The sequence below is a fragment of the Macaca nemestrina genome, chromosome 10 (assembly GCF_043159975.1).
Source record: "Macaca nemestrina isolate mMacNem1 chromosome 10, mMacNem.hap1, whole genome shotgun sequence".
Taxonomy (NCBI): domain Eukaryota; kingdom Metazoa; phylum Chordata; class Mammalia; order Primates; family Cercopithecidae; genus Macaca; species Macaca nemestrina.
Genome location: NC_092134.1, coordinates 126,036,135 through 126,049,940, shown reverse-complemented (window position 1 = coordinate 126,049,940; position 13,806 = coordinate 126,036,135). Strand labels below are relative to the sequence as shown.

General features: G+C 39.6%; 1 protein-coding gene across 1 annotated transcript in view; it reads left to right on the top strand.

Moving 5' to 3' along the window:
- The first annotated feature begins 4,831 nt into the window (after positions 1-4,831).
- The window catches only part of LOC105481566 (deoxyribose-phosphate aldolase), a 129,612-nt gene continuing 120,637 nt past the window's right edge, over positions 4,832-13,806 (top strand). Inside the window, exon 1 of the mRNA XM_011741230.2 lies at positions 4,832-4,987. Within this exon, the coding sequence (XP_011739532.1) occupies positions 4,957-4,987 (31 nt within the window). The 5' untranslated portion in view covers positions 4,832-4,956. The remainder of the gene's footprint in view (positions 4,988-13,806) is intronic.

The following is a 13,806-nucleotide window of genomic DNA, read 5'->3' as shown; positions in this document are numbered from 1 at the left end:
ATTATGTTGCATGTTTTTCTGCTTCATTGATAGTCTCCCTTTCCCTGGAAAGGTGACTGGTATGTTGTGAGTGCTCAATAGTTGTTGAAACAAGTCCCTCACCAAATCTTTTTAATATCTCTCAGTAATCCATGTCAGACCAGGAAGACTGTTTTCCAGTTATCTCATATGCAGCAGGTCATCCTCCACTGAAGAGTGAGACATAGCAGGAACCTATTCAAAGCTCTTGCCTCTCCAGTGAACCCGTGTACAGCTTCAGCCAGTGTGAGACTCAAGTTACCCAGGAAAAATCCAGCTTTCACTTGTCTTCTCATCCCATTCATCCTCTCGAGTCTCCTCTCTAGGTCCTAATTTCCAGTAGGTCATGCTATTCCAAGTTCCCTCCTAATATTAGTAATTTACCTATTTATGAATCAATTACTTCTCTATTTTAGTGTCATCCAGAGGTTTCTTCTAGGAAACCAGGATTGAGTGTGGTTATTAAATTCTCCAGAATATTTTTCATGTCAGTAAAGTTCAACACATTATTTTTAATGTCTACAAAATAGCATAGTAAAGATGCACCATAATTTGTAACAAATTACAGATTACATTTTTTAGTAGTTGCTCAAATTCCATGGAAGTATTTAGCTGCCTTTTCTTTGAGACCAACGTTGGGGAAAAATGGATGCAATTTTTCAGAAGGTAGCAACAACAAAATGAGGCATTGAAAAAGCAGACCAATGGAAAATATTTCTCAACTAGCTACCTTGCTTATGCTTTACACCTAGGGGATTAACAACTTAAAAAGTGGTTCCTATTAGGTTACTATATGTTACTGTGCATGTCTGTCTGTTACACTGGGGGGTTACCCATAAAAACAGTGTTAAAGCAAGAACATTCTCAGATAAGAGGAGGCTTAGCTTTTCTTTGGTTATCTAATAGAGAAATGCTTAATTGCAAGTGTGCCATAGTGTTACTTAGATTGAGGTGACTAGATCAGTAGAGTTCTTGGAGACATCTAACAAATTTACCTTTCGAAAAAAGGTATGTATCTAAATGACAGCTAATGAACAATAATAATACTTTATAGATTGAATCACTTTAATGAGAGAATAGAACATGGTCAAATGGAAGGTAACTGATTTTAGTTTAAGACGAGTATGGAAATGACATAAGTGCCTTATGTTAGGTTTTAATGTTAACATGTGTCACTTTCTAATTTCTCCCGGTAATCCAGTGAGATCAGTAATTGTCTCCATTGCATATATGGAAAACCTGAATTTCAGAGAGGTTTAATGGTTTGCCTAAGCAGTTTAGCTTCCAAGAGATAGTAGGGAATAGCAGTGTGTAGTCTAAGGTTATATATTGTTATATGATTATCTGTTGCCAGGTTTTAAGCAATCCTGTAGCACTTACAGGTGAATCTCTCTTAGCCTCAGTTTATCTGTACAGGGAGAAAAGTGTTCTCACACACAGATTTTTTTTTTCAGGAAAAATCTCATAAATATGAAATACCAAATAAATTTATGGAAAGGGCTTAATTCATATGAAGCACTTAATATTAGTATTATATATTCTATCAGTGATTCCCAAGCTTTAGGATTCTGTGGCCAATAGACTTTAAAACGGGAGAGGAGATGGAATGGTCAGCTTCTAGCCAATTGAGGCTATTATAAAAGAAAAAATCATTATCTATTACCACAATCTTTATAAAACGACATTTTAAAATTCAAATTGGTAGTGAACAACGTAGTCTCAGAATGAAGGAGTGTTCTTTAAATTGAATAAATTTAGCTTCATAAACGACTCAGTGTAATTCTTTTTTTTTCTATTTTACTATTAACTAGGAATTGGATGTTCTATTAGTCTCCCTCCAGTTCTAAAATATTTTGACTCTAATATTCACACTTTTTCATAGTCCTCCCTGCTCCTACACTTTTCTCCATCTGACCTAGAAATGCTGGCTGACAGTTTGTAGTCTAAGTGGTTATTTACCTAATGAACTTGTGAATAATTGCTCTTAGAAATCGTAGGAGTAGAGACTATATCAAATGGAATTTGACTTGATAAAATAATAGGCAGTATAAGAAAACTAGCAAAGACAGCAATATACACTCATTCATCTAACAAATACTTATAGTCTAATATTTGCCAACTACTGTACTAGATCCTACATATGATGAACCAGGCACAAATGATCTATGCCCTTTGGAACTTAAAATTTGTTTTACTCCTATCTCCCAGGACTGGTAGGTTTTTAGAAGCTTCAAGATAAATATTACATATTCCTAGAGCTTTAATTTAATTAAAGGAGGAGTGAGGGTAGGAGGATAATTAGGTAATTTATTTGGCAATTTAAAATTTACGTTGAAAAACATCAATGAATAGGAATAGCATGCAAAATTTACATGGCTTAAAAAATACAACATGTAATACTTTAAAAGCAATTTTACTCAGTCAGTTTGGGCTATGGCTCCAGATTGACATGCATAGTTTATTTTCCTCTGCTTCTCGTTTGTGGTTCTTTACATTTAGTTTGCATAAACATCGTTTGAAGAAACATTAAAATTGCAGATTCCTGGGTCCTACAGATTCTGATTGAGTAGGGCTGTGAGGAAGCCCAGAACTGCTTTAGAAAAAGCTCTTGGGTGATTCCCATGTAGTGGTCTATAGCTCTTTCTTTGAGGGGACTTGCCTTAGGGATACTTTAGAAGTTTCATAAGGCAATAAATTTAAAAGGAATCTTCACAAAGTGAAATGTAGAAACATTTCTCCGTGAAAGAAACTCATTTTTTGCATACTATCCCTGCTGTCTCTCCTAATGTTGCCAAATTAACATACTTTTAAACTGCAGAGATTAATTTGAGATTAATACATTCAACAGGTCCATTTTAGAAAAAGTCCTTGAGAAATTCTTGACTGATATATTGCCAAAACGTTTGCTTTAAGAGGCTGCCCTAATTCTGATTTTTCAAATAAGTTAGGATATCACAACTTAAAAACAAACAAACATTTATGTAATGAATGGTATGGAATCTGGTTTGGAGTTGTGTCTACTTCTAAAAGTAGAATTTCATGTATTGCCTTTGTATCTTCTAGAGATGTGAATGATCTCCAGCCAGAGACCACCAGTAACACACCTACAAGTTGACAAAGTTGGGTTTATTGACTTACTGTAACAAGGGAGAATGCTTGCCATGGGGACCTAATGTGAGGTGTCTCAGTAAGAGGATGTTAGAAACGACATAAGATTTGGGCCTGTCATAGGTGATTTGGGGAAAGTTCAAGGAAGGTGGCACATTGACCTGGACTGGATGATGGTAGGAACTAGTGATAATTCTATAATAGGGCATCTTAATTCTTACCTAAAATGTAGGAATGGAGTGAAGCTAGAACTGATTGGTAAAGAAGTCATAATAGCTAGGATAGGGTCTATTTGAACAATATTCGTGGTTTTCTATTATCAGAAATGATTATGATTATGTTTTTGTTGATTCATTATGGTCACAATGGCCTTGGCTGATGCTGTTCTGTGAAATTGTATATGTTTAACCGGGGAAAACCATGTCCAGTTGTGAGTTTCAGGCCAGCTCCAGGGTCTGCTTTTCTCTTTTTCAAGGTTAAAAAAGAAAAGTGCTATAGATTATGAATAGGATCTATTCATATGTATGAATGAATGTTTCATCTGAAACATTCAACAGTAGCTGTGTGTGGACAGGCTGAAAGCTCAGTGTAGAGGAGTATACAAATATTACCATTCCTATTTAAAACAGCTCAGTAATTACTGTGTGAACTTGACAATAACATTAACAGCTTCCATTTTTTAAGCATCTACTGTATGCCATGTTATGTACTAGGTGCCTTGCATACATTCAACAGCTTTGCAAGGTGAACATATTTTGATCAGGTCTACTTTGCCAGGTAAGTAGATAGACTATTATTTCTAGAACCACTAAGTTACATTTATTAAGTGGAAGAGCTTGTATATTAATGGGTTCAACTCATTTTGAGCCCACTGTTTTTCCACTATACCAGGATGCCTTTCTATTCAGAACTTTGATATATAAAGGTATAGCAATGGAGATAAAATACATTATTGGCAGGATTGTTCAGAGACTCAGATGCTATCATACATCTATGTATGACGTATGAAAGCACCTAGCACAATAAGTGGCTCATGGTAGACAAGTCATAACTAACTGTACTCTGTTTTCATAGCAGAGGTGCCTCTAAATGTGAGTCCAGGTAAGTTAACTATATTGAGGTTGTGGAGTGTCTCGACGATTTTAACCTCTCGGTCACAGAGAAGTCAGGCTGAAGCATTTTACCTTTATAGAATCATAGAATTTAAAGAACCAAGAAATTGCTAAGGTCTCCTTTTACAGATGAGACAAATGAAGCTCAGAAAAGCAGTTAATTTGCCCAGGGTCACACATTTAATTATTGCCGGAGCTAGGCTAAGAAACCAGGTCTTCTGACTCCTAAGCCCTTGCCTTCTTCAGGTCACATAACTGGTTCTTCTTATGACGTGTAGATTAGAAAAGTCAGTGTGCCCTGGGGCCCTTGCTCCTTGGCTTCCCTAACAGGGTTATGGGATCTCTGCTGACATTTCAGATCTGAAATTGCAGAGCTCTGCACTTGGATCCTCTCCCTTCTTGTTATGTAATCTTACAGTTAAAAGTTTCTAGGAATATTTTTATTACGTGCAGTTGGCAACTTCGGTATTTTTAAAAGGGTGTTGGTAGCATTATTTCCGGGAGCTAGCTAGCGCTCCAGTTCCTTACCTCGTGGAGGAGACGGGGGCGGAGAGCAGCGAGATTTCCTCGCGGAGCTGTACGCCTAGGATCCTGACCTCGTGGCCCGAGCCCGCGGCTCCGCCCCGGGAGCGGGCAGGGGCGGGGCGAGCGCTCGAGCGGGCGGGAAGGAGAAAGGGCCTGGCGCCTACCAGCCGGCAGCTCCGGAGCGGCCCGCGCCATGTCCGCGCACAATCGGGGCACCGAACTCGGTAAGGGGCCCGCGGGGCTCCCCATCCCCTCTCCCTGGCGTCCAGCGGCGCCGGGACTAGCGCGGGGCCTGCAGCCGCCCAATGCCCTGGCCGTGCGTCCCCGAGGGGTTTTCGCCGGGGCCGGAAGCTGTGGCGTCGGGTCCGCACCCACCCCAAGTGAAGGCCCAACGCGGCAGGCGTAACTCTTGGACACGTTCGCGCCGCCGGCCTTTGCACTCAGGCTTTACTCTTGTATGCGGGAGTAGGGGAGGATTAGATTATCATCTTCCTATCATTTCGTTCACTCTAGCTCGCTGGTTGGAAAACCCAACAACCCAAAAAACAAAACCCAAAACAACCCCCAAGCAGGTAAAACCAGATAAAAACCTACCTTCTCCTCCTTTTAATAGAATACCGGTGTAATTTAATGAAGTATTTCCCTAGATTATTTTAACCGTATCCTTGAAGTGGCGGTGCTTGTGGAAAAGTTGTCAGCCTTCTGTGCTCAAAATGTAACACTGCAGATTGCGTGGGATTTTAGAGTTAGAAAGTTTCGTAAAAGTATCTGTATTATTTCCCAATTTTCATCTTTTTTTATATTCAAATATTACTGGCAAGAAAGCTTAGTTCAGATTTCTTAAAATGTGAAAAATGTATAATTCAAACAGCAAAACCATGATCAAGATAAGGTTTAAGCGTCTCAGTTTAAGTATTATAGCTTGGATATCTGTGTATCCAGGATCTTTAACTTCTTACCTGTGTGACTTCCGACAAATTAATCACTTTGCGCGTGTTTCTTCATCTGTAAAATGGTTATTATACCGGTAGTTACCATATAAGGCCGTTAGGAGATTAAGTAGGAGGATACATATTTGGTATATTGTGGGCACCTAGTAAGTCTTCAGTATAGATAGTATATGGAGTTATGGTTTTAGGGGCTAATTTTGAGAATATTGGCTATAAATTATATGTAACACATACAGGTAGTTCCTTTCCGCCCTCCTTAAAAGTGACTTGAACTTAAAACAGTCTGCACTTCAAGAGGTGTTGTGGAATTTTTGTCGAATGATAAGAGAGTAAATCTGTCATTTTAAAGACAGTTGATTTCCTGACCTAGTTGATTTTGTTTTAGTCAATGTCCTCTAGCTGATTATGTTTTAAACTCTAGTCCCATCTCTGGAACGTGGTCTTTAGTAATAACGGCATATTTCTTAGATTGGAATATCCTTGAAGATGGTGGATATGGGACGGGTTTGGGGTGGTGTCTTACCTTGGTATTCCCAGGAATGTGACTGCGTGATATGCATACATCAAGGATGTGCCCTAAGTTTCCCAAAACGTAGACGTTTTAAATTTTTCAAAAAACATAATTGAATCATTTTTAAATTTATTTATTTGCAGTAATTAGAATCAGTCACTTCCATTCATTTGTTGAAAAGTAAAAGTATAGACATAAATAATTACCAGGTGGAAAAATAGTAAATGTGATTTTTATGCAGCTATCGAAATGATCATAGCTTTGTTTTTATTATCTTCTTTGTTAAAATCAGTTTTTTTTTTCCTTCACAGGTATTAATCCTTAATCCAAACAGGTTTAAACTGAAATGCTAAAATAAGTTATCTGAATTATGTACTAGGGAAAAAAATCTTTTAGTAATAATTTATGCAGTATATTAACTGATGATTTTTAAAATAGTTTTCTAATTGAAAGTCTTTTTAATAAACATTGTAACTAATTTCTAAAATAAATTAACATTTCTGTTCCCTTTTCTTAATACAAAAGGAATTCATGGTTATTGTAAAAATTCTAGAAAATACAGTTAGCACAAAAATATTGTAGAAGAATTATTACTAGTCCAATCACTGTTATTTATGATTTGCTGTATATACTTCTAGTTCATAGACTTAAAAAGTATAGAGTTCCTTTGAGACTAAACCTGACCCTCATGATTAAAAAGTCTTTAAGGAAAACATTGGCATTTGGATGTATGAAAGATGTTTTCCAAATAGGGAATGTACCCTGTAGCTTTAATATTAGAGGACGGGGCCCAACATTCTGAGTTTTAACAAGTCCTGTGGGTAATACTGAAGCATACCCAAGTTTGAGAACCATTGGCTTAATGATCTCCAAGGTACTATCAAGTTTTGTACCTAGACTATTATGCCCTATGTAGTCTATTAAAATGTACAGATATTCTTCTATTTTATTAGATGCCACTTAACTATTGCCTAAAATATAGGTGTCACATGGGTAGTGATCTTTCTTTTGTTCACTGATGTGTTCCAAGTACCTAGAATAGTGTTTGGTACACAGAAGGCCCTCAAAAATGTCTTGAGGCTGGGCATGGTGGCTCATGCCCATAGTTCTGGCACTTTGGGAGGCCAAGGCAGCCGGATCACTTGAGATCAGATGTTGGAGACCAGCCAGGCCTACATGGCGAAACCCCGTCTCTACTAAAAATACAAAAATTAACTGGGCGTGGTGGCACATGCCTGTAGTCCCAGCTACTTGGGAAGCTGAGGTACGAGAATCGTTTGAACCCAGAGAGTGGAGGTTGCAGTGAGCCGGAGTTGTGCCACTGCGCTCCATTGGGCAACAGACTGGAGACAGACTGTGTCTCAAAAAAGAAAAAAAAAAAAATGTCTGTTGAATGAAGGAATAAATTCAGAGCTGCTTCTTACTTGGGGAAACTGGGGAATCTTCCTGGTCCCCGTACATGGGTCTCTGTACATGGTTGCATGGACAGGTGCCGTGAAGCTCGGCACCTTCTTCCTCTTTGTGAGTATTATTAAGATTCAGTTTTGTTACATCTGTCTTCAAAGATAGCTCAAGAAGCCTATAAAGGATGTAGACTGTAACTTCCTTGCGAATGTTACCTTTGGAGGCGTCTGGAGAATGGGCGTGTTATTAGATGACTTCTAAGGATCTGCCTGCTCTGTCTCTGTGTGTCTGAAAACTCTTCTGTACAAAAAGGAACATTTCAAAGATACCTGAAAAATAATCATGATGGGATTTTTTTTTTTTTTTTTTTTTTTGAGATGGAGTCTCAGTCTGTCGCCCAGGCTGGAGTGCAGTGGTGTGATCTCGGCTCACTGCAACGTCTGCCTCCCAGGTTCAAGTGATTCCCCTGCCTCAGCGTCCCACGTAGCTGAGATTACAGGTGCTAGCCACCACACTGGGCTAATATTTTTGTATTTTCAGTAGAGACGGGGTTTTGCCATGTTGGCCAGACTGGTGGGATTTTTTATTTTAAGAAGCACATTTATTTAGGTAGTTATTGAGTACCAATCTGTACTGGGTAGTGTTACCCCTAGGCTGGCAGTACAAGATAATCAGGGATGGTCACTGCCTTCACAGAGCTATTAATAGGTCTGGTTCAGGAGCTGGACATCAAGCTAGAACTACTATTAAAATAAATGCAAGTGTGATGTGCAATTATTTTTCCTTTATTTTTGTCTAAAAATTAGATAGATGTACCTAGACTGTGCTTTAAATGGGTTGTGAAAACAGAATGTCCTGGTCCTTTTGTATTACAATTTTAAATTTCCTTTTAAAAGAACCTACGAATTAGGGATTTAGGGAGCTCATTTTTGGCATTCCTGCTAAGGTATAACTTGGGTACAGAGTGTTTCTGATTTGGGTGATGATGATTTTCCACTGCAAAGTTAACGTTTAATTTTTGGAATGGATATTTATTTATTTATTTATTGTTTTAATAGAGACCAGGTGTCACTATGTGGACCAGACTGGTCTCAAACTCCTAGCCTCAAGTGATACTCCAGCCTCTACCTCCCAAAGTGCTAGGATTGTAGGCATGAGCCACCGTGCATGGCCTAGAATGGAATCTTAAACCTCAACAATAGGCAAGGCTATCTGTTTGCACAATAATTCTTCACCTTATTTAACACCTACTGTGTGCAGACACTGCTTAGGTGCTGGATATAATGATAATGTTAACATAGAGCTCTAGCTACTTATAAGGCACTATGCTGAATGCTTGAAATTCTCATTTAGTTCACAATGGCCCTGTGAGGCAGATAGCATGATCCTCATTTACACATGAGCAAACTGAGGTACAGAGAGTTTTAAGTAACTTGCCAAAAACCAGTTAGGTATAGCTAATGTGGCAGAGCCAGAATTCAAGCCCAGGTGACCTAGTGCTAGTAACGCTACATGCTTAAACCACCACACTGTGTCGATTGGTGCTAACTGGGAGCACTACACCCTCATGTCAGAAAAGTCAAATAGATAACTGGTGAATAATGTTAATGTTACTCTTTTAGGTTTGATTTGTCCGTTTAAAACATAAAAGGTTGCTGTTTTATTTTCATAACCCACATCTTAACCGTTGCAGTTTGTTTCAGAGAAGACGCAGTTTATCCTGAGGGAGAATGGAAAAGTCCAAACTTTGGTAGATGATGAGAGTAGGGTTAGATGTTAGTGAAGTTTTCAGGGATGGCATGTCAAAACCAGACTTCCTCTGGAACTGCTTCATGTGGATATGCTGATGAGCCTCAGAACCTCATGTGATGGTGACCAGGAAGTGACCTCAGGGTGAACTGAGTGGGGCTTTTCTTTGTGTGTGTGTTTGTTTTGGTTTCTTGCAGTTTTGTAAAATGTCACCTTTCATACTTCAGTCTTTGGGCTGGCCTCAGCTTCCTAGGTTTAAAAAACAATCCTGTTTCTTTCTTTCTTTTTTTCTTTTTTTGAGACAGAGTCTCACTCTGTCACCCAGGCTGGAGTGCAGTGGCGCGATCTCAGCTCACTACAACCTCTGCCTCCCAGGTTCAAGCGATTCTCCAGTCTCAGCCTCCTGAGTAGCTGGGATTACAGGCGCCTGCCACTATGCCCAGCTAGGTTTTGTATTTTCACTAGAGACGAGGTTTCGCCACGTTGGCCAGGCTGGTCTTGAACTCTTGAGCTCAGGTGATCCACCTGCCTCGGCCTCCCAAAGTAGTGGGATTACAGGGGTGAGCCATTGCACCTGGCACAGTCCTGTTTCTTGATATATTCTTTTTAAACATTTTTAAAATAAGAGATGAGATCTCGCTGTGTTGCCTAGGCTGGTCTTGAACTCCTGGGCTCAAGCAGTTCTCCGCGGCCTCCCAAGTGGCTGGGCCTATAGGCTCTAGTCACTGTGCCAGGCTCTTGTTCTTTAGGTTAAAAAAAAAATTAAGTAGAAATAGTGAAGTATTTGATAATTTTATTAATTTGGAGTGACTTTTTTTGTCCTGGATTTCTACATCTGGAGTTTCTCTTAGTAGTTTCCTGAAAAATAGAACTGGAATCTCTGTAGTTGTAAACAAGATAAACAGTTTAAGGAATCTATGGGTCACAAGTGAGAAGTGACCTAATACACCTTACAAAGTCTCCATATTTCTTTTTATTGATACAGAGGGCTTTAAATTTTGCCTTGTAAGTTATAAAAGTCAATTCCTACTAAAATTAAAAAAAAAAAAAACCAACAACAAAACTAAAACATAAGGCAGTGTATTCTTCACTAGGTGGCATATGAAAATTTGACTCTAGCTCTTAGCTCAGGTGGTAAGAGAATTTAAAAATTTTTAGATTTCTGCAGGGAATTTCCCAACTGGAGTTAACTTGAGGTTTCTTTAAACAATAAAGTTGATTTGCGTAATTTTAAGTTAATGTGGGTTTTATGTCTGAATCTAATTTTTTTCTCTTTAATATTTAATACTTAGCATACATATATTACTTTAGGTTTCACAGAGTACTTTTACTAACATAATCTCTTCTGAATTCTCCCAGGAATCCATTGTGCTAGGCATTATCGTTCTCATTTCATGGATGAGAAAACGAAGGCTCAGAAAGCACAAGTAACTTGCTAGTAAGAGTTAGTAAGAATTGAGGTCATGACTCAAATGCAGAACTTCTGATTACAAGTTCTTTACCCTTTGCTTTACACCAGCGGTCTCGAACCTTTTTGGCACCAGGGACTGAACTGGTTTTGTGGAGGACAGTTTTTCCACAGACTGGGGTGGGGGTGAGGGTTTCAACAAGATGTTTCTGGCTTATCTTACAATTTCCCTTTCTCAGCACCAGAGTCAGCCAGCTCTCCAAGGAGCATTTTTTTTCAGTGGATAACAATACTGAGAAGCCAAGATCTGAGCCTTAGGTATTCTCATTGTGATGGGTGACTGTTCCCAAGGCCCTCAGCTGGCAGAGCTGAAAAATGTACGTACTGTATACACACACACACTTCTAGATTCATCTACCTGTCATTGCTCTGTATCTACATAGTGAAAACCGTGAGTTCACACGAACACCTCCAGTTCTGGTCCAACACCACTGGATTTATTCCAGTTTTCTCCCTTTCCATGTTTAAAACACTCCACATGCTTCCCCTGGCCCCAGCAGATGTTCTTCTTACTGTTCTCAAGCTCTGACCCCTGAGCTGGGCCTCCCTCCTGTGAGGCTGCCTTCCTCATCCCACTGGTGCCTCGTCCCCCACAGCAGGCTGCTGCCTACACAAATCTCCCTGTTACCTTAGTGTGGGGCTGTGGAGCTCTGTGTCCAGCCGCCTCTCCACGTGGATACCCTCCTTACCCTGCTTGCACTTCCACTCCCCATGTCTTGCTCCCCCTTTGTGCAGATCCCCTCTTGTTCTGATTGGACTCTGGGCTACCCCATGCTGTTTGGCCCACTCTGGGCCATAGTGCTGCCCCCAGTTCAACCTGGCTGAAATGACTACCTTGTTCACCTCTTCAGTGCCCCACTCCAGCAGTTTAGGACAATTGTTTGGGAAGGGGAAGGGGGCCAGAATGATTTGTTTTTTTAATTTTTAAAATGTAAATATTTAAGAATATTTTAAAAACGTTATGTGGAGTGCCTGCTGTTCCTGGCACTTGCTACTTGCTGCTCGTGGTCATGGCGGGGATGCCAAGGTGAGCCTGACCTGGTCTCTGCTTTCCCAGAGCTCATAGTCAACTAAGGGAGATGTTTATGTAAATCACCACACACAGTATGTTAAAACTGACAACAGGAACGTGGTGGGATTGGAAGGATAAAGACGAATTCACAGAGGGTCTGGGGAGGTTTTTTTGGAGAGGATATTTCTGATGGAGTACTTTCTACAAAGGGACTAGCAAAAGCAGCCCTGGCATGTTTCATTAACTATAGGAACTCAGTTTTCAGGTATCTAGTGTAATCTTCTTATTACGCTGTAATGGCTAAGAGTAATGTTTTCATGAAGAAAGAAAAAAAATCCTTCATAGTCTATGTATGAAATATATACACTGAGTCAATAATTATGTACATTTTAGATTTTAAGTGGGGCATCCTTTTGTGAATGCTAACTACTTTGATTTTACCTTAGAAGTCTTTTACTTTTTGCTTGTAAGCATAAATGATGAGGTTGTCTTTTATTATTCTGATACTGTTTGATAAATAGAAAAACTATAAAGTAATAATTTGGGTTTGTTGTATAATTAAATAATTAAAAGTCCTCCGTGGTGCCTGCTAAGTTAAAAAACATTTTTTTTTTAAAACCATCTAAGCCCGGTGGATTTTAATTATTAGGAAGGAAGAAAAACTTCAAGCACTTATTTAAAATGGGATGCCTCAGCCAGGAAAGAAAGACTAGTAAATGAGACAGCAGACAGAGCCCTTGAGGATGCGATTTAAACATGTCACCAGAAATTGTTTAAGTGGAGAGCTCTGGCCCTTTTAAAACACTGTCTGTCACTTGAGGATTGGGTCACCTTGAAATGTGTTCATCTTTTGAGTTAAAGGCATAAAAAGACACTTTGAAATTTTTCAGTTAACTTTGGTGTGTGTTGTGTGTGTGCCTACGAATGTACTTCTCCTCAGCCTGCCTCAGCCGTAACAGTGAGTTCCCTGGAAACCAAAGTGGTTGCACGGGAAGGATAAATGTTTAATCTTGGCTCCAGCAAACTCTACAGATTTTTTAAATGTTGAGACACTCTGGCTGCAACTTCTGGCTCTCTTTGTATAATCAGGCCTTCCTCCCCCAAAGCAAAGTCTAAGATAAGAGTAGCTGCTGGTAGTTATTTCCTAAAACGGTGCCACTTAACTGGTGTCTTTGTTCTTTTGGAAGGTGGTTAATGATGCTAAGGTCTTTAAAGCCTGGAAAAATATCCAAATTAACTTCTCTCATAATCCAGATTCAGATAAAGTTTTCAACTGTCCACCTAATGGACTGCCCCACAGCCTCAGAAAGAAGTGTGTGTGTGTGTGTGTGTGTGTGTGTGTGTGTGAGAGAGAGAGAGAGAGGGAGAGAAAGGAGGGGGGAGGGAGAGAGAGAAAAGAGATTTCATTCAAATGTCTAAAATTTGAACTAAACTAGGTATCCAGCCTGCTGAAGGTATAATTAGAGACTCCTTATCTGTGATGTAGAGATTCTTGAATAAACATTACCTCTTAATATTTCAGATACTCTTTTCTAGGAAAATAATAGTGTCCACACTTATAACGCTACCTCTTTTTGTTGTTGTTTTTCATGTCATGGAATTTCCTAATGGAAAGGCATGTTTCTATCAGTCCATCCCCTTTTGTTGTGGGTAAGAAAACTGAGATCTAGGGAAGTTAAGCCTGTGGTCACATGGCTGGTTAGAGGCAGTACTGGAATGGAAATTCAGGCTCTCTCTATGCTGGTTTAGTCTAGTACGTTGTGTTACCTTCTTTTCCACTAGCTTACCATGAGCTTGGCTGGGCTCTGACCCTGCCTCAGAATCACCTAAGATGCTTCTTAAAAATACAGATTCTTGAGCCCCACAGTAGCTTTAATTATTTGTATTATGGGGGCTGGGCTTGGCGGATCACGCCTATAATCCCTGCACTTTGGGAGGCCGAGGCGGGC